Raw genomic sequence first — 25,278 nt, forward strand, 5'->3', positions numbered from 1 at the left:
TGTGCATACAATACTGATTGAATACGTATACGTTTCGCGGCTGATCCTTTTAAAACGGTATATTAGTAAATATGTGCACGTGTAATATTTTATACTTGAGATTAACAGTTAGAAACAGCTGCACATGTGACTGTAATTCTGTAAAATGGGACGTATGTTTCTTCTGTGCACTCCTATAATTAATCCGACAACGTAATGGATTATTATAATATGAATCAATGTTGTATACCGTACATAATTGACTGTAAGATACAGGCGTCTAATCTTTTAGATATGAGCACAATTAGCAATATCTTCTAATTATTACATTTTGTTTATAGTTTTTATAAGCACTGTACTACAAAATGATACTTGTATGTGAAATTATTTTACTCTGCAACGTTTAATCGAACATAATTCGATATCAGGTTTAATTAAATATTAACATGTGGTATACATACATTTCAATATAACACTTTCAAACAACTTTAATTTTACAGACACTAAAAGCCTAGTGTAAATACAAAGAAAAAGTTATGCGAATAGCGACGTTTAACTAAAATTAGTTAACGTTTTTATTTTGAAAGATTCAGCTGCAAAGTGTGTATAAGAATATGTATATAGTCAGTTTCATATTTCCTCCGCAAGAGTTGGTTGCACTGTGTCGTCGGGCGGGTAAGTGCAATTTTGACGATATTTTCCGGTAGAGGCGCTGTCGCTTTGCGTCAATGTTTACCATTCGTTTCCGGTTTATGGCGTGGTTTAACGACGTTCTTCATTTTTCATTATACGTCCCTTTGTTACGATAAGTGTGAATACATGTAAGTTGCATGGCATGTGTTGAAAGATTTTCCGCTTGATATACCATACAATAGCGTGGGTTACATCGTATGTAACGAGTCCCATGATTGTAACGATACCGGAAGTTCTGTAGTTTCATTATCAATACGTATATTCACAGTTGACAGAAATGGCGACTGCTGTACCGTCGAGATTTGCGATACTTAGTCTTGACGACGATGACTGTGAACCGAAGAAAACACAGAAAAATGTCACCTCTAGTAAGACAACTCAAAAAGCGAAAAACGTCAAATCAAAACAGCAGCAACAGCCAAAAAAGGATGACAAGAAAAAACAAAACAAGGTATGACGCGTGTAGTACATATTTGTTGTTTTTTTTTTATTTCGATTAGCCGGTAAAGGTCAGAGTACTTATGGATACTTTTGGCGGGAATATTTTGCATATTTCAAATTGTCAATTCCTGTTATAACAATCTTTGTGGATATCAGTCATCTTTAAAACACAGAAAAGGGACAACAGTTGTAGAAGTCTATAAACTGAATATATTATAACAATTGATAAAGGAATTGTCAAGAAATTTAAAATAGATTTATCCATTACATTGACTAACAATGTCCATAATTATCTTACAGGGAAAAAAGAAAAAACCAAACAAGACTAATAATGAAAATCAACAATGGGAACAGTGGAAAGAAAAAGATGCAATGGTAAGTATATAGAATTTGTGCGGTTTTGTCAAATGCATGTATGAATGATTTTTTATTTTTGGTTTGTTAATTGAATGACAGTATTGAGGACAATATAGATTTTACTTATATTTTTTAAAATCATAGTTTAGTTTCAGATATAAATTGTTAAAGCTAAGATTTTGTTTCAGTAGTGACATATTTATAAGTGTTGTGTGTTATCATATCCAATTGTGATTTCCTTAAGGCTATCGAGGAAACATATGAGCAAGAGTTGCATCAAGCTATTTTGCTGTCGAAGCTGGCTTATGAAGAGATGTTAGTGGGTACTAGTAAGACAGATAAAGATCAAGAAGCAAATAAAAAATCAGGAAAAAAATCCAAAAAGGCCACCATGACGTTGGATGAGTTCAATAGTATGGGTTCAAACAATGTTCAACTTACAGTTGTACCTACAGATTGTGAAGACCCAAAACCTAAGGGTAATATATTATTTTTCAAATTTTAAACAAAAATAATATGGTAACTAATAAATAAGAATGTTATAGATGTCGATAAAGAATTTTTTGATGCGGTAGAAAAAGAAGCAAAAAAAGAAATTACAAAGGAAAAAGAGAAGGATATATTAAGGACAAGGTTAACACGCATTGATGATGATATCACTTCTGCTCAATTAAGGGTAGAGCTTGAAAAACGCGACGAAGTTATAAATGAATTAAGAATCCAGGTTGAAAACTTGAAAGAAGAGGTGACACAAGTTAAGAAAAGGAACAAAAAGCTATATCAAATATTATCTCTTGGGGAAAGTAAGTTGTTGTTACTTAGTTAATCATTTATCATACACAAATATGATTGATTGTGTTATTTTTGTTTATCAGTGAAAGATAAAGCGTCAGTATTAGCAGAAGTAGCTAAATTACAAGAAATAAGAGATGAATTAACATCAGAAGTAACATCTCTACATGCACAGCTAGAACAAGAAAGGTCCAAAACACGTACTTCTAGTGCAAATGTCAAACCATCTAAACAAACTGTAAGGTTTAATGTAGAATAAAAGTAAACGTGACAAAGTCTACAGAATTTTATGTAATAATGGGAAAATAAATATTTGTTTTCTAGAATAAGAAGAGGCCAGCTAGTGAAAATGCCTAAACTACAGAATAATTTTGTTGAACATAAAAACTGAAACATTGTGATCTCTAAAACTTAATTTATCGCTATTGATTATTTTACATACTAGCTAACAGTCTCAAGACTGATGTATAATTGTTCAATCATATTAAATTTCCAAGCATACAGATCGGTTTTTTAAGTAAACATTTTATAAAGCATAAATGATCATTCAGTAGGAATATAGTCATGATCATATATTTTCTAAACTATGCATTTCTTTTATATATATATATGATATATATATGATATATATATATATATGTATGTATTTCTTATTATTCAATTACTTCCGTAAGAGTCGTTGAATATAAATACGAATATTGCAGTAAAGTTTAGTCAAACTGCTGCAATACTACTTCCAATATGAAAACTTGGCAGTGAGCATTATCTTCCAGATTTTATGCAAATTTTATGTTGAACAGATCAGTGAATAAGACACGTTATTTTCGTTTTGTAATAAATATATTTTGCAGTATACTTGTTGACATTCATAATTTCCTTAATATTTCATTAAAATAATGGCACCAATGCATTTCTAAAAATGTGTTATGTATTTCGAAACATTAACGTCTAATCGAACAACACATCTTCGTAGAAGTTCAACATTGAGAAATGATCAAACTACTCTTTCTATGAGACTGAGATAGAACTGTACACTATAAAACCGTAAATTTCAGGTCCTAAATGTAAGCCATATTTATATACAAACTATCATGAATGTATCAAAGTAAGTAATAAAATAAGTATATTTTCACAGATTATTTCACACTTACTCCATAAAAAAATACAATATATGACTATTCCAAAACCTATCCCGAATTTTTTGTAATTTAGACTAAGCATTAAAATAGATTTTTTATACTACACAATTTTTAGATTTACTGATATATGTATGTTTTATGATCCGAGTGTACATTATTCTTATTATACATTAAAGTATTAGATAATACATACTTTCATAGTCTACAAAGTGGTAACAGAGTAAATATTTTTTCTTTGTATAGGTTTCTATTCAATTTCAAATAAAATGAAATAGCTTAATTACAATTTTTATAGATCTTATTGTATATATTGTGTTTCGTGCAGTCGCGGCTGTTGCAAATGAAGTTAGCCATATGACATTGCCCACGTAAGTTTTTTTGAATCTTCGATTGTCATTCTTTCTGTACACTAATCCCATGCTTTTTCAGCCATTTTCCATCGGTGACATACCATTTCGCGAAATGCTAAGCTTCATCCGGATTATACGTGCGGGTGCATTTTTATGGAAATTTTTTGTTCACTTTTTCTGCCTCGAGTTATTCCAGGGGAAATTTTTTTTCGACTCGGTCTCTCACTCGGCTTCAACATTCGGTTCGATATTTTACATCTCACGTTCCAATTCTTTTTGCGGGCTTTGCTCCATTCGTTCCCCCGAGCTCACGCAAAAAAGAGAGAGGGAGAGAGAGGAAGCAAAAAAAAAACGCGGTAAAGGGGATTTGCACGTACCATGATAAAATTAACTATACATTGCACCTGTTCATTAAAAACAGCGTACTGTTCAACTATATCAAAATAAACGAATCTTTTAGATATACGTGTGATAACAGATATAAAAATCAATTACAGAAAAGATTGTATAATATTTTTGCGTATTTACGTATGACTTTATTCTATAAACTTTATTGAAATTTGCGTTTAATTTTTAGTGTCAATATATTAAATCAAGCCGTTTTGGTATGTCAATTTTATCCATAAATAAAATAAACAAGTCGTATTATTGTCAATTACATATTTGCAATTACTTATTGCCGCTTGTCAGGTGATTCGAGTACGATAAATACATCATTTCGACTTATTTCTATAAACAAATGTAATTCATGTTTCATCAATATTTGTTGCCCGACTGAGATTACATCTTGCAATTTGTGACACATGTCTACGATATCATAGTTTATTGTTCGAATCGTAACATGCATATGCAAATAATGCTTATGCAAACAGAACGAATGCTTAAAAATGCTTGTTAAGAATTGCAAATGCGACATGAATATTATAATATTGGCAACTTGCTTTGAAATTGTGTTTTACAGTAAAAATGATGCACGGGATGAGAAGGTATTGATTCTCCTTCGCAATTGATTAGTTAAACTAATCCTCGCGGTATGGATAGCTGGATTATATTCAGGGTTGGAATCGACGGTTTCGTTTAATTTTTCGAGGAAACCGATGTGGAAGAACGAGCCAGTCGGGCATCTATTCAGCTTTTGACTGGAATCTTGGCCAATAAAAGGGGCATTAACGCTAAGTGGACGCCTCGCCTACTCAGTCATAGTCTTGTTTGCTACAAGAGCAGAGGGTTGAAAGTACAAGGGGCGCAGTTAGCGACAGATACAACTGTGGTCCAAGTAAAAGTCAAATTCTTTTCTATGTCGAAATTCGCACGAATACCCGGAAACATCTGCGTAACGTATACCCAAAAGAAATAAAACGACAAAGCACAAATTATATTAATGATCCACTTGAAGCAACGAATTCAATCTTAATCGAAGTTGCGCGATGATATTGTTCGAGAATCGAGATTCGAGATTTATACAACAGCTATTATTTCTTTTATTGGTAAGCTGATTTGTACATATTAATGTCTAATATTTCGACCCATTTAAAATAGTTCGAGTTACAGTCACGTTTAACTGTTTGTCTTATGCTATTCAATCGACTCGATTAGCCTAATTTTCCACGGTGTCGAGGCAACAAAAAAGTTTGTACTTCGCCAGTTAAAGTTGCCAGTTTCGAAGCTGTCGCTGCTGCGAGAAACGAGAAAGAGAGAGAGAGAGAGAGGAGAGACGAGGATGAGGTACTGGGAAAAAGAGAGAGCACGATAGAGGGTGGGTTTTAGGGCGTGGGATGGTAAAGGGGGTGACAGTGGGGATTCATTATCTGACAGTCTATTGTCATTCCTGCGGGCTGAGATTTTGCTCAGGCCAAGAGCAGCATCTCTGCTATATGTCTGTGTACATACTATACGTATATAGTCAGTGATACGCGATATTTCCCTACAAGAACGCGTTTCGTGAGACAGACATTTCTTTCGAATCTTCTCCTCGGATAGATTCGATACATCTATATCCAAGCTATAGTTTTTAGTTCGATTCACAATCCGAAACATCAATTGACCTGTCTGCCAACTGTTACGTGCAGATACTCGAGTTGTTTGGTTTATGCGATCACCTATCAATACAATAGATGATTAGATTTAACACTGCTACCGATTCTTTATTTCGCAGCTATTGAGATTACGTACATAATTCTATAGGTTTGTTATTAGTATAGCGTGGTAAAAACCGGGTGCGTGATTTTATTTCTGAATTAAAGAATTTTCGATAGTCTAGCAAGTCGTTCTCACTGGACGACGATATGTTATGTACCTTACGATTGGAGTATCCCAGAGAACGTGTTTCTATAAAATCTATGCTTTCTCTGTTATTGAAAATTCTTTTCGATTTCCTCTTGCTAACGTTTCTCCGCGATTCATGGCTGGCAAAGCTTCGCCCGCAAGCATGCGGAATGCGAACACGAACGTTCTACCACAAATGATTCGCGTCTTCGGCAGACGTCGCGAAAAGTGTCGAAATATTTGCCCGTATCGTCGCGCGCGGCACGAAAAATATGTTTCGCTGCGGCGAGACGTGTCGCCGTGGCGGCGCGGCTGAGGTCCGACTAAAAATATGACGGTGTTTGAAAGGGTCGGATTGAATTTCTAGAATTAACGATTTCCACGCAAGAGAGAATTGAATTTAATTGTGCCCCACCTGGCCGTGTACCGTGCCGCATTGTACTTACACGGGAGAGCCGTATCACGGCAGAAAAAGGAATATCCATTTTTCCGAGCCCGCGACGACGACGGGACACAACAGCGGCCTACATTCATTGTTTTATCTGACAAAAGTAAATACGCGGCCGCGAAAAGGAAAAGGCCGGGAGGGGGACAGGGGGGCAGGGGGGGGGGGGGCAGGGAGAAGCGAACGAGAAAGACGAACGGAAAATTAATCCGAACATTAGGCAGGAAAATTAAGGGGGCCCCCCGTGGTAACAACGGGTTCGCCACTCGTTATTACGATCTCATTCATCGCGTGTATTTCACGGTGTCATTAACGCCGGGCCGCGGATCGCGGCGCGCGAAGTGTCAAGCTTATGTCAATCCGCGGGAAAATTAAGACTAACGAGGAAAGCGTTATCTGTATCGTTCAAGGGTGCCGCCTTCCCAACCGAGAAAAGAAGTTCCGCGTCGAGGATCTCGTCTTTCCCCCGAGGGATAATGAGGAACTAACCCGCCGACGCGACATCGGGCTCTATCGCCGCCCTATCATTTTTCACTACCGATACAAGAAAAGTATCCGGCTCTCGCCAGCCGAGCAACTTTCGATCCGTCGTTTACCATCTACATCCCGTTGTCGGTCGCAACGGTCTACGAGGCCAACAATTTCTGCAGTTATCTTTCGCTTGTCTGTTTACTAATGTTATCGCCTCGGCGATACGCGCGCGGAATTGACGGTTCGGTTTTCAGAGAATCGCAACGCTCAACGTTCAGTTCTCGTCTTTCTTTGAAACGCTTCTTATACAATTTTCACGGATTTTGACGGTACGACCTTGGCCGCAGTGCGACAACAGAATTTGACCTGAATGTTGGTAAATTTATTGTACGAGTGAAACTAGATTGCGTGCCTATGTAATTAATCATTATTAGAAATGTCATTCAAGTACGGTAGTATATGTTCGATCTACCCAAAGTTAAGGTCCTTAAAATGCATAAAAGTACAAGAGTATTTCTGTATTATACATTTAAGAGTATTCAGTATCATACATTATAATTTTGTAGTCTTTATTTCGTCAAATGAATGCTTTTGTTTTATGGAATTTTTGAGGCTGCCGGATTGACAGTCGAACCTTTGAACGAATCTTCGTCACTTTTGCAGATGCAGAGTAACATATACTTTGCATATCAATGTTAAAACCAAGCTAACAATATGTAATTTCTTTAATTACATTCAAATATCGTTAATTGTATATAAGGTCATTGAATGGTCAACATAATTTTATACACCATTTGTATCTGCTAAAATAACTCGGATATTAATGAACAATAGACGCTGGTGCAATAATAAAACAGTTACAAAGAAAGTATTAATAAAAAAAATGTTTCAAAAAATCATTTCCAAGAAATATCATCGAGGACACTTTTTTTCGTGATCTTTACCATCATCTCCATTGCGTTAAAGTATTAGAAAAGTACTTTAATGTTTTGTCAAGCTACTTCAATTTGTTTGTAACGTTCGCAGAACCGTGAACGGGGATTCCTTCTATGACGAATGCATTTGCCATGTCATAAATATTATTGTGATTTCGATCGTTGGTTTCTCTTTACCGATCGCAGAAAACATCGGCGATAATTCCACCGTAAACGATCGCCATCAACGTCCGCGATTTTAATCTCGTACGGCTTCGAAATTATCGACGAGCCGTACGCGGGTGTCTTCGGCTCGCGGATCGGGCACGGAATATTTTTACATGCGGCTTAACGCGGAAAGCATGTCACTCATACGTGAAACGATTAAAGTTTTAGAAGTATCGATTCCGTTGGCGTTACCGTTGACAGACAGAGGGATCGTCAAAGAGCATAATAATTACTGCGCCCGCAGAGAAGAGGCTCAACCCTTTGTTCTATAGTCACTTTGCGAAAGGGGCTGCGCCAGGAGCGCGGGGATGTTCCGGGTTGGACTGCGCGGGGGCGCGGCGGGGTGGAGCGCGGGGGTGGGCTAAGGGGGCTCCGGGCGATGGTTGAAGAGCATCCGTTTCAGTCGCGCCATTATGTAATTGATCTGGGCTTTCCGTACGCGATGATCGTGTAATGCGTTCCGCGTACTCGACACCCGCGATTCCGCACGGATCTTTTTTCTCTCCCCATTGCTGCAGCCGAAAACCCCTCGGGGGAGGAGTAGAAGAACGACCGCGTATCCCGCGCGGAGCCCTGCCGTGCCGATAGATTAAAAGAAATGGCTCCGGCAAAGGTGAGAACCGCCGGATGGTCAAAGTCGATACTCGTTTCCGTATGAATGGTCCTTCCGATTCCCGACCCTGCTCCTTGAACTGGCGATAATTCCTCTCCGCTGCCGGGCTCCTCTCTTCCTCCTTCCGTGTCGCGCACCAAATGAAATTTGTAATCGAAACAATCACGCACCCAGCTCGCAGCGCGAAAAATTAATTCATCTCGTCCCGTTTTCGTTCGTACACGTCAATATTAGTTTTCGACGACGCTACGAAAAATGAATTCCATTCGCCTGAAATGTTAATCATTCGCGGGCAAACGTTTTACAAAGCGCTAAGCATGTTTTCCTCCTGGTACTGGATCACCTATCCAGAACTTAAATATTCGGGAAAACGAATAATATATTTTTCGTTATGCGCGTAATTAAATTATATTTAATTTAATTATATTAGTTTCTGTAAAATGTTGACGAAACACCTTCCACGATTCAAGCAAGTTTGCGGACACGGTTCTAAATATAAATCTAAAATTATGTCAACAGATCATACGTTCGGACAAGGTGAATCTTACTAGGATTTTAAGAGTGGAACGATTTTCTCCGCAATGATCGATTTAAATTTTTTAGCGTCGCTATCGTTGATGAAATTATCTCGATTTATGATCTTAAAAAGAACCGACGTCGAGAAGAGAAACACGAAATCCGTTTATTATTATTCCAAGGAAGTTCTGCAGGACTCCCCGACCACGTATCCGGTAAATACACACTGACTTGATTTCGACCAACCGAGTCGCAGTAACACCGATATAATCCGATCATACGTAACAAAAGTGACCGCAATCGTATTTACCGTGATGCACGTGCGCGTGATTCACAATTCATTATAATTAACGGAAACCACGGGATGTCAATACGATGATGGACGTAATTAGAAAATGTCACGATCGGAGCGGCCGCGTGTTTCCACCGCGACATGATTATCTATTTGCTCTGCCCAGTCTTCGTTTTCATTAACACATACGCGAGCATAGTTGATCGAGCGCGATTCCAAGGCTCGTAAAGACGCAATCAACCGTAGATCGTGTTGCTTATCTCGCGGTCCCCTCCACCCGTCGTTTTATTAATTGCAAGTGACTCGCGTTTCCAACCGATATCGAAGTACAGCGATTTAGAAAAAATTATCGGTCGACAATGTTGTCTGTGGAAGTACAAGCGTTTTGAGTCGAATAGGAGGAATGATAACGAATATTCACGATTGCAAAACACTATCAACATTCTGATTAATTTCTTATTTTCCTAAAGCATATCCACGATTTATAATATGTATATCTTTCGTCGTGACGTCACTTCTGAATCGAAATTCAAGGAAACGCGCAGTTAATCAGAATTATTATTACTGTAAGAAGTTTTCCATTCAATGCGATTTTGTATCGATTTTTATCAAATTTTCACGTTATTTATTTGTTCTTAATGAACTACTAAAAATGTGGTACGAACAAATAAATTCGCTTTTAATTCTCGGGGATAATACATTCGACGGAATCGAAATGAAAAACAAGAGATTCTATGCTTTTTTTAATTGGCGCAATCAGCTAAAGGATTCTACGAACGGAATCGGTGAAGATTGACATTACAACATTCGGAGTGATACAGTTTATAAAATGAACGCGTCGCACGCGTGTACCTATTAAGATCCGTAACTCTGTATTATTCCCGTTCAGTCTGTTCCGTTTGCTTTAATTCAGTCGTCGTTCCTGCTTATTCGTTCGTTCAGGACGAATTTTTCCTCTCCCGGTTTTCGCCCCCCTGGTTCCCAGTATCTTCGTCTGTGGTCGATCGGCGCACACAGCCGAGCCGTCGGTAGATATTTAATTAAAGTTGTTTGCGCGACCAAGTTCGGAAACTTCGGGGATAACTTGGCAGCGGGAGGCAGCGAAGGGGCCATTTAATTGTCCTCGCATTTAATGCGTCGGGAGTTATGCTCGTCACCGTGTCACCGGAAGCCGGGATTTGGGGAGGGGGATTGCGGGTGTCGGTTTCTCCGCAGAAGTTCCGCGCGGCGAAAAACCAGCGGCGAATGGAACCGCGCGGCGTGCACCAGCGAAAAAAGAGTGTCTCTTGTCCTTAACCCATTTGCGGTATTTCTTTCGCGGTGAATGGACCGCGCGCGCCGCGCTTTCGCGGGAACGTTAAACCATTTTAATTTATTCCGATACACACATACTTTTATGTCGTGATTAAAGCCGCGACGATTGTCCGCGGCATCTCGCTCTTCGCGTATCTCGAGCCGCCTCGTCGCCGGAATTACAGCGGGTAACCCCCTTTTCGTGTTTTATTTTTAATTTCCGCTGATATTGAAGTCGAATCTCGGGCCCCTTGTTATCGCTTTACGTCACTCGTGATTATAGCATGGTGCAGCTTGCCTCTCTACATCTGACTTTCTCTCTCTCTCTCTCTCTCTCTCTCTCTCTCCTTTATCTCTCCATGCGCGAAATTTCGAACTCGGAATACAGTCGAATCGTTGACTCGAAACTTGGATCATATTCTTATACGAATGGGCATAAAGCTTGGGAATTAGTTAATAGGAAATGATGAAGTATTTTACTAAATACTTAAACAATACTAAATTTTTGAATTTCTGTAATAGTGTCACCTTCATATAATTTTAAGTAGAATGGATTTATTTTAACGTTTCTACTGTTTACCGTCTTAATAACCGTATCGGTAATACTCAAGAAAACAGCTCACCCAAGCCGCCTAAAGATGTTTCAATCAAGTTGAAATAACTGCAACGATTTAATAGTAAAACGACTATTCGGCGACACTTTTCTGCTCAACCCAAGGGCAGAAGTAGACGTGCATCGAATCGATTGTGAATTTTTATCCAAGCGGAACGAATTTCCAGCTGAACCAACACACTCAGGATTATTGAAACATACGTTAAAGGAATATTAATACTTCCCGATTGTATTCGTAGTCGAGAAAGCTGCGATAACATGATTTTGACCGGCGAGACCCTATCTCTCGAGGTCAGTGTACGACGTCGACTTAATTGCGCGCTGGCAATTAAGAAAATTCCAGCGACATCCGATCAAGTCCGGCGCTTTGAAGCGTGTCCACGATTACGTAGATTACAGGGGTGCCCCGATGAGGACGGAATTCGTTTCTTTCAAATCGCTTCATTTCACGCGCTAATAGGTTCGCGCGCGCGGTGTCTCGCGCTCTCGCCCGCGTTTACAGATGCAAATCGGTTAAAAACCGAGCCCCGGTCGTCAACGGGTTGGCTCTTTCTGTTTTATTTCGTCGGGGCGACACGATTATGCCGAACGACTGAAGTCGGATGTCAAAAGCATTATAGATTCAGACGTATTCGGGCGAGCACGAGCGGGGGAACGAGGAAGGGAGAAAGAGACAGAAACAGAGCGAGATAGAGGGAGAGAAAGAGAGAAAGAGGGAGAGAGAGAGAGACGAAAATTCTGTGATCTAGCAAGAGGGTCTCTTCGGCACAGCGACGAGTGAAATCTTTCTCCCTGATTTACGGCAATGTCGGAAAAGTTCGACGCGGACGGGTTCGGTACGAATAAAACGCTGATAAGCGGTCCGTGTCGATATGGACAGAGCCTTAACGGGAGAGAAACGAGAGGCCAAGCGATCGCATAAACGTATTCGTGTCAAAAGCAGCCCCCGGTCGAGACCCGAGTTATCCTCTGACCCCACTCTGTCATCTCGAACTTACTTCGTCTCCCGTTCGCCTCACGGAACTGTTATTCCCCGTCTCTGATCCCTGCTGTTTTCTTTCGCCGCGCCGGTTTGCCCCAAGAAAAATACAGATTGCTTTGTATGCGCATTTCGAACGACAAAACGATAAATGCATGAGAACAAAGGGAAAAGGTACAACATCGCGCAAAAGTTTAGACAGAGTTTTCATATCGTGTACAACAGGTCTAAATAAATTCGAACCGCTTGCTAAATGATATCGGAATAGCAACGAACAATTCTGCAGTTATTTAAACAATATGCACGCGAACGATACTGTATTTATTTAATATTAGTGTTACTCGTTTCTTTGAAATTGAAATCAAACACTACGGTTTAATTTCACAGCCACGTGGAATAGCCTTCGTTTGGTAATTTCCAATGGCAGACAGAAAATTTATATTTATTACATGTTCAAATGTTAGTGCACAGCATTTAACCTCGATTCGAAAGATGCGAGAAACGTATATATTTAATAGATCGTGTTTGAAATCTTCGCAACGAGTCTGGCACGATGTTAGGGAGCAAAGGGCTAACGCTCCATCGAAGAATGGCGAAACCGATTGTAACACTGAATTTATTTAGATCTCTCGCTGTTTTTGTTGTATTGTATTTTTAGATTTAGGATTCGTTCGTTCGTTTTCGTGGTAGGTTCTTTGCAATGCCAACAAGTTTCGAATACGAAAATTATCGAGGACGAAGAAGCCGCGTGAAAAACGCTGCACCTATGAGAAAAACCATAGTGCGAAATATCTCCAATACGTGGAAACGAAAATTAAGAGAACCGTGTGGCGGTCAGAACAGTGGTTATTACTCCCTTTGTACAGTGTAATAAATCTTTGAAGCATTGCTGAGTATAGAGTAAAAAAGTCTATCTAACCGGAAACTTTTGTACACAACTGCGCTCGCGGAACAATCGGTTGCACGCGTATTTCTCGCATGACGAATGGTAAAATTTATGTTTTTTATTCTTTCCGCTGAAGAAAAAATATGGCTTTTCTCCGTTTCCCGTCGAAGATACTTTATTTATATCTTCACCAGTTACGATAACAGTAATTCGAAAGGAAACCGCGTATACTCTTCTACATTATTGAAGAAATAATTTGCTCGAAATCCATTTACATTTATTTATCGTAATGCTTGGAGTCGTTAATATTTTTGCACAGTTATCTTATTATCTTTTACAACAGCGATCGGCGTTTATTAATACTATACTATACTAGAACGTACATTGATAGTGTATTTTGGTGACAATAAAATGATGTTCCACGGTGAGAGTACTAAAATCAATATATTTACTCTTGTTAAATTTATTTACATCGTATTGCATCAAAATACAGGGATTTAATTTGGAAGGAAAATATTACTTCTACCAACAATCCGGCAAACATTGACAAATGTAATGTTCCTGTACGAATTATTCGATAATATTGGTCCTTGCTCCTCCACAATTACCACGTGTTTAGCACTATGGAATGAGAAGTGTGCTGCGGAGTTTTACGTTTGTTTATCGCGCGCGCCAATGCGGCGAAGCAGAAGAGTCAGACAGAAATTCTTGTCTTTCTAAACTGGATTTCTAAACAATTTCCATCGGGGCGCGGCGGTACGCGACGCGCTGGTTGTTCGCGCTCAAAGTGTTTCAGGGAAACACGTGTTCCGGCGTTTGCACCCTTTAACGAAACGCGTCGGTAACCGGAATGCATTCTTCGGTATCGAATGCGCACGTAACACGTCTACTTTCGCGTTCTATTTCCGTGGAATCACACGGACGCGGCGCATCGGGACGCGTTTTAAGCCTTCGCCCGCTTGGTTCCCCGCGCCCCGAACACTTCACGGTTCGAGCTGCGCCGCGATAAAACATCAGAGACGCGACTCCGGGCTGGCACGACGCGCGGCGGCGGAACAAAAATATTTGATTCAATGGGAAACGCGAAGCAATTAAGGGCAGACGTCTGTCGATAAACTTTGAAACGCGGCTCAGAGGCGCGTTTGTCGCCGATTTTCCCGCGATTACAGGCGAGAAAGATTGCGCCGCGTCCCCGCTGCGCCGCGAGAAAAAGGGATTAACGAAGACGCGGCGACGAGGCGCGTCGGTGTCGTCGGCGGGGAAACGCGCGCGCGCGCGCCACCCGAAATAGTACGTGAATAACGTATCGGATGAAAAGGGAATTAATAGAGAGGATCTGAAATACGGAAAAGACAAATACAGATGCCGCCGTGTCTACTGTTCTCCGCGCGCAAACAACTGTGTTGACAATGAGCCTCCGATAAGCGAATCGTTTGCGACCGCGCATACGCTCGATCATTCATCATTCCTGCGTAAGCAAATGCTGGACCGATTTTATCTGTAAGCCCGGCGGATTCAGCGCGCAGATGTAGCGTGACGTCGTTGTAATTCTAGGCTGATGCGGAGGTATTCGCGAACGGTTCGCTTCGTAAGTAGAATAGCGGATTTTGAGGACAAATTGACGATGGCTCGATAAAAAAGGCTCTCGATTGACCGCGTACCTGATAGCATCGTTGCATTTGGCAAGTCGAAGAAATCCATACAAATCTGAATGATATTCGACGTATGTACATATGACGATATAAATATATTTGCGAGGATGGAGAAAAGGTTGTATAATCTATACAATTAAGGGTGCGAAATAATTGCAAACGAATGAATAGCGTCGTTCTGTTGTAGGTAATTAGGGAATGACGAGTAAATTGTTGGGGGAAGGAAAGATCAATCTTCCATCGGTAATGGAAACACCCTACTGGCCAACGATTACCCCATTCGATTCAGTTTTCTTTGAGGCATAACGTTTCTAGCTTCTATTATTCATAGAATAAAAGTTCCACCGTAAAGCATTTATTATTCATTTGTGCCGCGTTCACGTCGTTCCGTTTACCAGAAAATGCGATAAAGCAGAATGTTAACGGTCGTCGCGCGAGACAGGAAAGGTTCGCAAAGAGTTTATTATTAAGCAAATTGGCGGGGCGAAATTCGAAGCTTAAGAGAGTTAAACCGATGACACAGGAACAATATCTGCGTGTGCTGTGTTCGAAGTGTTGTGCGGGCGGCAAGCCTCGGGATTCCGATTTTACGCGCCAGTTTGCGGAATCCCAACTCGTATTCATTTGAATTTAATGAGCTTATGCATTTTTGTTTAATGGTTTCGAAATTAGCGGCCTGTGCGCGATATTAAAATACTTTTAACTCGTGCACGCGATGTCGCATCAGGTGTATATTTATAAATGCAAATGACATTTAACTCTGGAATAGATTTCTATTAATAATGTTGGGGCGGTATCGTTCAATCGGGGAAGACGAGTTAACTCGTCGTTCGCGTTCGCTATTGTATTTTAACGATTTTTGAATTTGTTTCTAACGCGACTGTTTATTTTTACAATTTAGTACATGTCCCAGGATTTGCGTTGACTATTTTAAACTGTGTTCTTGTAAGTGTTTAGAGTTCGACAATTGTCTGTATAATACGTCGACTGTTGCGTTAGTTTCGCAAGGTGTTAGATAACCGACAGCACAAACGGAAAAGGGGCGATTCTATGTTGGAAAATAATTCTCTCTGTGCCTGAAGTAGAATTGGTCGATCATGAACAGACTTGTCAGTCGATTCAATTTTCATTTATTTCAAAAAACGATGCCTCCAATGAAAAGACGTTATGTCATCCGACATATCATATATAAGTGACATTATTCTTCGATTTATATGTAGACTGTTACATGCTAACAAATTTAATTTTATTAAAAATCTTTATAATAACTTTTATCTTTCCAATATCGGTTCAGCTGTCAAAATTACTTCGGTCTTATTAAATTTTTGGGAGGGTTGCAATTCCGCGGACAACATGTTAATGGGTTAATCCTCGTGGAAGACGAGATTTGGGTCAATTTGACCCACAGCTGTAAACGTTCAATGTAAATTCGAATGTTTTAATAGCCAGTTCAAATCATTAGCTAGTTCATGTCGAACAGCGAAGTGATCCGAATGGCTGCCACGAATTAACATAAATCAGAAGCTGTTTCATTAGATCCAATGATAAGATCAGAATATAAATTAGCTGTACAAACATGTTTAAAAATGTTAACAAACAATGGATCTTAGCATTGGTATTTACGGAATCGCTGAAGGCGCCCACATTCCAAGACTGAACAGTTTGTTTATAAATAGCGATCTATAACTTAATCCTATCAAAAACTAATAGCTTTTGGAATACTCGGCATATTCTATCACTATCATCTCCATCACGCTCGTTAGAGTGCCGCTTTGAATCGCTCTGAAATCGAGATTCGTGTCATCGTCAATTGAATAACTCGGTAAATGAAATATATCGAGTCGCGTGACCGGCTCGGCTCGGCCGACATCGTCTGTAGCTCTCTTTCACGAGGCTGGTCGATCCCTGTCCGTCTTAGTTATACGGGCTCTGTCCTTACGACCCCACAATATTCATCCGCGTCTGATCCAATAGGACGCGGTACGACTGTAGAGACGATTATCCCCAAAACGGCGTATAGATGGTACACGCGTGTGGGAACCAACCCCGATATACATGGTACACAACTACGCTCGCGAATCCGAACGCGTACGAGCCGCGGGTAAAGCAAAGCGAAGCAGAGCAGAGCAGAGCAGAGCAGAGCAGAACGGAGTAGAGCAGAGCAGAGCGGAGCGGAGAAGAGCCGCGAGAGAGATAGGATCCAGTAGGTAGATGTGCATCCGGCAACCTGCTGACAACAAGGCCCCAATACAGCGAGCCAGCCGCCGTAGAAATTTACGCTCGCGTATCGACGCTCATATATGTACGTACGTACGTTACTCTCATCCACGTAACATATGTACGCATGGGTCGCGTTAAGTGTAGCGTAGCTCTGTGATTCTCACCCGGTACCCAGAGCTCACTTCTCCCCCATCCTCCCGCCCCCCTCGTCCTCCCGTCCGCCCCTGTCCACCTCGTCATCCTCGCGGCGCAGCTCTCGGCTCCTCTCCCTCACCCTGCTAACCGCCACCTCCGCCTCCATCAGCCCCCTCCGACCTACCCCCTTATCCCCTGGTCCCTTTCCTCCTCGAACTACCCCGCCCGTCACCGCTGTCACCAGGCTGGCAGTCGCATCGTATCGCAAACAAAAGACGAGCGAGCGCGCGCCACTCATCGCTCGCGCTCGATGCGACAGCGAGTGACGTCCCTCTGCTTCCTCCTCTCCTTTCCTCGTCCTCGGTACACCCGTCCTCCCCTATCGCTGCTTTCCTCGGACCAGTACCCGCTGTCATCCTTCTCCGTCTCACCTTTACCCTCCTTTCCCCATTCCTTCTCTCTGTGTATCTTTATCTCTATCTATTTCTGCTTTCTCCTTCAGGCTGACACTACTCGGCCCTTTCCCTCTTTCCCTAAAACATTCTTCCCGCTCTCACTCATTCTCTCTCTTTCTCTCTCTCTCTCTTACCGAATACTCTTTACACCCTTCTCCAACAGAGGGAACCCCGCCACCCTCCGTCCCAGCTTCCACCCGTTTCTGTTGTCACCCCCCACCCCCTGCTACGACTACTACCACCATCGTCACCCCTTCCCCGGCACTCACCCCGAGCCATCTCTTCTCTCTGACTCTCGCTGCTCCACGATTTCTACCGACCTCTTCGCTCCCACCGGCTAGAGACCACCCTGTCACTCTCTTTCCCCGTGCTCTCTTCATCTTCCATCGTATCTCTTTTCGTACGCCTATCGGTATCTCTTTCCACCGTTCGCGCGGTCTCTTCGGCGCGCCTCCCGTGCCAACCCCCCTCCGTCCCCCCACACCCCCACCCCGCGAGCATCCCTCGTCACCCTCGCCACCGCCGCGCTCGCTCTTTTCCTCCGATCCACCCTTCGTCCCCGAAACCTAAACCGCCACCGAGTAGTGGTGCACCGACACAGATACAGAGTCAGCCGTACCGGCGGAGCTATCTGTTGTTATCACCAGTTATTTGCATCCCTTCGTAGTCGGTGGGGTGGCCGCCGCTGCCTGCTGCGAGGAGGTGGATACGTTCGCGCACAGGGACTCGGTGACGGGACGAGTCGGGCGGCTCGGGGGCTGGTTGTGGGGGGCTGGGGGGGGGGCGGGGGGCGGGAGGGTAGACGGCGGTTTGAGGGTGCAGGCGGGGGACAACGGACACAGGGGGCTGACGGCGGGGGAGGGGTCTTGAAATTCTCGGGAGCTTTACTTCCCGGGAATATTACACGCCCCGCCGTGAGCTCCCGCCGATTCGAGTGATTCCTCATCTCTCGCCCTTTTCCTAACCGTTCCGTTCTTTCGCGAAAGCAGATGCGCAACAACGCGCGGCTATATTTACACACCCTTCTCCGTTAGATGAATTTCGATTTGATGGAACGCCGACCGTGTTTCCGATTTAACCGGCTGACGACCGTTGTTTCCGATACACACCCCTTTGCTCCTTTCGGATACTCCTTTCTGTCGACCGGTGGAGGGCGGCCGGGAGGGGGGGGGGGGGCGAGCGGCGGCGACGGCCGCGGAGTCTTCTGTTGTTCCTTCCTTTTCCGACGAATCGATGCTCGCCGATGTTTCCATCTGACTCCCGATAACCCCGGAGAACTCCGTGCCGTACATCATCGCCGGATCGGCGCGGGTTTTCGGACGAGCCTGCTTCCGCGTTTCATTTCTCCGTACGCGATAATCGAAGGAACGCTGTCGCGCGTTTTATCCGGCTCGAATCACGGATTCTGTTGATGCCTGGCGATGCGACGGCTTCGTTTAAATGCTTCCTGGAAATTAGTTCATTTGTGATTTTTATCGTTCTTAATGAAAACGTTTCGACTGGAAGGGGGGGGGATCGATTAAGACAGTGCGCGAGGGTTGAATGCATTTCTATTTACAATAAGTTGCTTCGCTATCTTTCAAGCAATTACAAATTAATTAAATTTCTACCTGTTTGCATTGTGAAATATGTACCTTATTTACCCTTAAAATTAAGGAAGATTTAACATTACATTAGAATCATTATCAATTATTTAATCCAAAAGTAATTGACTTCCATGCCGTTAGAACGCGGTATCGTACATCTTCATCCCTCGATTTTAATGTCATAAAACAACGTTGATGGTATCTTTGAAATTGTTAACAGCCGAAGCGTTAAGAATTAAATTGCAGAAATCCAAGTGAAACGGAATTTATCGCTAAATAGAACGAATCACGATCTGACGAAGGATATTACCCTATCATCGTTTGCGTAATTATTTCAGAAGAACATGCAATGATCGCAACGTGAACAAACCGCTAGGCAAATATTATCGCAACGTGGTCTGTGCAATTAATTCAGAGAGAAGCGCGGAGATTGAAAAATATTCCAGTAACCCACTCTGCGACCGAACTGCGGACGACAGTTTGGTATATGTGTGTAAGAAAGGACGCTTGGTCCCGATATCGACTGGCATCGCAGTGTCACCGACGGTCCCGACCCCACGCGCGATCCCAACAAACGGATTAATTCGTGGGCCAGGTTCGTTATAAGATTACTAGCGCGTAAGTACCCCGTTGAAGCACCCCTTGGTCCTCGAAAGAAGGGGCGCGCTAACATCGAGGCGGTGTCCCCCGCCATCGAGAGGGCGGCCTCGCCGGTGTTTCCGGCAGCAATTTTCGCGTGTCGGTGGCGGACGAGCCGGCGTGCGATTCGGATGTCGGCGTATCGTCGGTACGGGAAACGCGCGGATGTCTTGGCGACGCGCGGGGATATCCCATGTCTGTGGGTCGGCGGGGGGTGGGGGGCGGGGGGACGTCGCTTGTAAAAACGAAAGAAAAAGCTGAAACTGTGGAATAGCGACGACGGGCACACAAAGGCGAAAAAGGAAGCTGGTAGTAAGTGGAGGCAGAAAGAAAGGGGAAAAAATAGTTTAGGGATGCGAGGGGGCGGGGGGGGGGGGGGGGGGGGTGGCGGTGGCGGGTGCGGGTGCGGGATAGAGAAGAGGAGATAGACCCCGGAGGAACACCGACGAATCACCGGTGTTTAAAATTCCCGTGAGGCTTCGCGGTTTCGCGCTTCGGGAGAAGAGGTGGGAAAATAGACGAGAGATAGAGGGAGAGAGACATAGAGGAAAAGAGAGAGCGAGAGAGAGAGAAAGAGAGGGTGAGAGGAAGAAAGGGAGACAGAGTGAGAAAGAGAACGGGGTTGGTGGGGATCGAGGTTGAAGGGGTTGCTGGAAAGGCGGTGGAGGACCAAGAGGAAACGAGGAGAAGGGGTTGAGCGTTCGGAGTCGACAGATTGCCGAAGGGACAAATAAGAGTGTATCCAGTCGCCAAACGCGACGAGGCGAATTTCGGGTAAATTGTTTCCCCCGTGCCTCCCTCCTGTCCTCCTCTTTTCACCCTGCCTCTTCGGGTTCTCTCGCCATCGCCCAGAGGAGATTCACTGGGTGTCGTGGAAGCGACGATTTAAATTTGGGGTACTTGCCCGCGAGGCGAAGCACCCTCCTGGACTCCGGGGTGGCCTTCACCTCCTGCGATTGGAGATCATCGATTTTTAAATCGTCATGCCACGCCGCGGCCGCCTTCGCCTCGAATCTCATTCGATTATTGCGTCGTTGTCGTCGTCGAGCGTTAACGGTAAACAGGATTTAGGGCGCGTCACTTCATTACACGTTATTGAGTGTTAACCGTAGGGGCGGCTCCGGGGTTTATTTTGATTAATGTCTCGCCGGAGTTGAACCGATGGATACCTTCTTTCCGACGTATTTCGCTTTCCCGACGTTTAACACTCGGGGTAGCTTTTGACGATGCACAGGGTGCTCCAGGAATATGTTTTCAATCGTGCAACAAGTCGAGATCAATGGAAACATAATTAGTTGAAATAGTTTTACGATACAGGCGTATAAATAAATTTTAGTTTAATTATTAGAATCGTGGGCAAGTTAGAACACATTTTTTAAACGGACAAGATTGTAAATATATTTTTTTAACTGGCTTTATGTTAATCACAAAATTCGAGACGGAGCTATTTAACTATACAATTCATAGAGGAACATTTCTCTTACCGTATGTATAAATAATTATACATTTTATTAAATCTAGAATCTGTAATTATACAGATTATTACGAATTAAATGTTTTCATAGATAAACTGTTTATCGTCGACCATTCGAGGTCTCGTAGAGATCATCCATCTTCATGATCCCCTTTTTCCGACATTATCATTTAGTCGACGATATAATTTTCGGAGTGTGTGTTGATATTGGAGGAAGTTTGGAGCGATGTAGAAAAGGTTTTCAGAAACGAGTCGAAATGAGGGCGATATGCAAAAAGGAAAAGAGGGTTTGTTGGTACCTCGAGGTAAAGGGTTTAAGTGCACCGTTTGTCTGTGAGATAAAACGCTTTCCTGGACCATCGAGGGACCACCGCCTTTTGGGAATTCCGAGCATCTATTTAGAATCGTTATACCTTGACCCAACCTATTGTGTAGCTCGGAGTCCATGCGGGCTGACCTTATTTCGCGTCGATCGCACGGAGTGTGCTTGTTGTCTAAAAAACGAAATCTTCTATATTGTTCCAAGTTTCTCGCGCGACGAACAATTCCTGACGCACACTCGCCAATATTGTACAAACGAACAGAAGCAGTGCAAATAATAATAAATTATCTTATTTGCATACTATTTATTAAAACAGAAAATACAATGTCTTTTATCAACGATCGAAACAAATGGTCTCAGTTGCTGCGACGAACAATTCCTACGTTTTACTTATAAAATCAATCGTAGCGGTCTGATATAATTAATAAAAATAAGAAGATATCTAGGTTATTAGAGAATGTATCTAAATATATCGGTCAATTATTTTGAATGTATTAAAATTATCATAGAAAACGTATCTTAACTGAATTTCTGTTTTCAACAATCGACGTCGACAATTTCTATTTTGCATAACGATGAGTTTACCGATAGGGAAATATTGTACGTAGTCGATTGCGTCGCAGGTAGGACCTGTCTCAAGTTATTCTGATAATCTTAGTTGCGAGGTCGTAAAAATCGCGATAATTATCTTCCAAGGCGGTATATTATTGGCGAGTGAACTTGAATGTTTAAATCGTGCAGCGAGGAGCAGAGAATCGTAAAAATAATGGAAGGAATTAAGTGAACTTAATCCTCCTTTCTGGGTACATTGAAGCACAACCGGAAGCAAGTCTGGCTTAGGGGGGTGTGAGGAGTGGTACGAGTGCTTCCGCACATTACCCCTCGCAACGGGCCAATTAGCACCGTTTCACCGTGTTACGTGAACGGTCATCTAAAGTCTACATGTAGTGGAACCTGTTACCGAGGATAATACGTGCACCGCTCGAAGTCTCACTGAATTACAAACGGCTTACGGTTTATCACGTGCAATCAAGTTTTTCTAAGTTACCCTGTCACGCCGCTTTGCGAATCCGTATCGAGATTTCGCGAATCTCTAATCAATTTTGCGACCAACAGCTTCAACGAAACTCGGGGAAACTAAAACTTCGATGCGACTTTTTTGAAGCTCTCTTGCCATTTTCTACATTTGCGAGAACGATAATTTTTTAATTCTAGTCCATTTTTTACTGATTACGAATAAATGATGGGCACGGTGTTTCATTAATTTTAACCGAGCTATCAATGACGTGATAAATAAAAGTGTGCAGCACATTTTGGTGGAGTAGTGTGCCACGATCTTTCGAGCGACTGTATTTAATATCTGTCTATTAAAGAGTTATCTTGAACTTGCAAAATTAATTTACTGTTTTACCGTACGTATCCTTCGTCAATTTACCGTCACAAAAACGCAGGATTTGCATTGAATTTCTCTGCGGTGCAGAGCGCACTTGGAGAGATTTTTCCTGAGATTTTCCGGGGGTCCGTTCGAAGCAGCCGTCACCTCGTGTCCATTCGACGAATTTTTTACACGGTACAATGGATCGGTCGAGCTAACGCGAAAATTAAGCACGCATAGTGCGTATCTATGCGGGCGTATTCGGATCCCTCGGCCATTGAAAGCTACATACATCGCTCACCGTATGTCCCTGTTCGCGGCTTAACAAAACGCGCTCGTTGCGTTCGAGGCAGCGAGGGATCCCCCGAAATCCTTTAAATTCTGAATCGAACCCATCGTGCGGAGCCCATCGCCATTTATCTGCTCGCGGAATTCGCCTTGTCGAAGGAAATTTGTTCGATCTCGTGAGCCGTCTATCCCTCGCCAACAAAATCCGCCTGTCGCGTTGTAACATTCTGTTAATTACTCACTGACTTGGAAATAAGTAAAATTACTCCGTTGCATATCCTTCCTACACCGAGAGTTATATTTATCATGGTATTAATATTATTAAAAAATCAAAAGAATATTATCTTTGAAACCCCTCGTAGCTGAAGCAGTGTTTAAATGTTTACAAAATATTGTGATTAGTAGTTTCATTTTACTAGCTCTATTTTTGTCCTGATCACTGGCAAGTCAATACTAGAGACTTGAAACACAACTCTGTCCATCTTCTCAACTATCGCTTGATTTTCATTCTTGATGCCTCGACTATTAGATTTTATATAGAAAATAATTTCCCTTCCTCGAGAGAGAATAAAAGACAAATTGTTAATATTCGCGATAGATTTTAATCAATGATATATTAATTATTCTGTTCCATATCCTGCCGCCATTTTTACGGTACCATTAAACGTAGAGATCTTCATTGGCAAAAGCATTGTATCAGATGTATATATTTTTCACTGCCCAACAAAACGAAATTACCTTCCAAACAGATCTGCTGCTATAGATTAAAAAAATGAAATTGACCTCGGACTCCGATATCCCGAATAACTGAACGTTATAAAAGAAATTCCTGGCGGTCCGCTAATGCCAGATGAGATCGTCTTTGTTGGCAGGACTAATTGAGCAGGACCCTGCGTCGAGGCCGTCCATTTAATTCCGCGAGGAACGGCAAACCATTACCTAAGATAAACTGGCAAAGGCATGCACGTCTCAATTCTGGCGTGCATTAAAAATCGATATTCCAGTCGTGAACGGGAGCAGATTCTTCCCCGACAGTGTAAACATATCCTCGATACGTCTGTACACCGAAGAGACACGAAGACAGCCACATTCAGCGAGTCGTCGTCGTCGTCGTCGTCGTCGTCAGAGGAAGAGGAAGAGGACGCGGTGGAGGTGGTGGAGACGGAGGCAGAGGTAGAGGAGGTGACGTAGTAGTAGGAGGAGGCGCGGGAGGTTGGGTAGCAGCGGTACGAAGGGAAGAGAGGAGGAAGAGAAAGATTCTCTTTTGCCTATATCTGTTTTCCACTTTTTTTCATCCCTGTGGCAGGGGTACGGTTGTAGTCCTCTCCCTGGTTTCTCTCTCTCTCTCTCTCTCTCTCTCTCCCTTTTTTAGTGCCGCCCTCTTCCTCTCCTTCTCGTTCTTTTTCCTACTCTCTGTCGACGGTGCGTCCTGCTCGCGCGGTCTCGCTGTCCCTTTCTTTCCATCCGCTGCCTCAAAATGTGGCATTCAACAGGGCTTCCACGGTGCTTGCGGTGGTGCGGAATCCGCGCCGGTTTGCCGCGACGCGGGGTGCATCGGGGAAATGATGCGCAGATTGGCCGGATCATCTCAAAAACCACCACCCTCTGCCTCCAGCCCTCCTCCTACCTACCCCCGTCGCTCGTCCCTCTATCGCGGTCTCGCTCCCGCAGCCTCCGCCGCCCTGTCTCTGGCACGCTTTCCGTCTCCGTTCGCCGTGCACTCGCACTCTCGTCGCCGACGGTCGCCAGGGATGGAATACAACCCCCACTTTCAGCACCGCCGCCGAACAACCACCCTGCCACCGCTGTGCCTACCACTGTGCCCGACGACGAGTGACTGAGTCCTCCGATTATTATCTCATTTGC

At 42.9% G+C, this 25,278-nt stretch overlaps 1 protein-coding gene across 2 annotated transcripts; it reads left to right on the top strand.

The window, feature by feature from the left end:
- Positions 1-690: 690 nt before the first annotated feature.
- On the top strand, positions 691-3,401 carry LOC144474582 (G kinase-anchoring protein 1-A). Of its 2 annotated transcripts, none has more exons than XM_078189614.1 (7): positions 691-800; positions 941-1,123; positions 1,414-1,488; positions 1,715-1,949; positions 2,016-2,273; positions 2,346-2,500; positions 2,587-3,401. In XM_078189614.1, the coding sequence occupies exons 2-7, from the start codon at positions 950-952 to the stop codon at positions 2,617-2,619; spliced, it is 930 nt and encodes a 309-aa protein (XP_078045740.1). In that variant the 5' UTR covers positions 691-800; positions 941-949; the 3' UTR covers positions 2,620-3,401. The 2 variants fall into 2 exon arrangements, with proteins under 2 accessions (XP_078045740.1, XP_078045750.1); XM_078189624.1 differs by having other exon boundaries at positions 694-867.
- The last annotated feature ends 21,877 nt before the right edge of the window (positions 3,402-25,278 follow it).

The sequence above is a fragment of the Augochlora pura genome, chromosome 2, assembly GCF_028453695.1.
Source record: "Augochlora pura isolate Apur16 chromosome 2, APUR_v2.2.1, whole genome shotgun sequence".
In the NCBI taxonomy this organism is placed as follows: Eukaryota; Metazoa; Arthropoda; class Insecta; order Hymenoptera; family Halictidae; genus Augochlora; species Augochlora pura.

Coding starts and splice junctions, on each gene's coding strand:
- LOC144474582 (XM_078189614.1), top strand. CDS start 950: ATGGCGACTGCTGTACCGTCGAGATTTGCGATACTTAGTCTTGACGAC. Junction 1,950..2,015: donor TGAAGACCCAAAACCTAAGG/GTAATATATTAT, acceptor AGAATGTTATAG/ATGTCGATAAAGAATTTTTT. Junction 2,274..2,345: donor AATATTATCTCTTGGGGAAA/GTAAGTTGTTGT, acceptor TTTGTTTATCAG/TGAAAGATAAAGCGTCAGTA.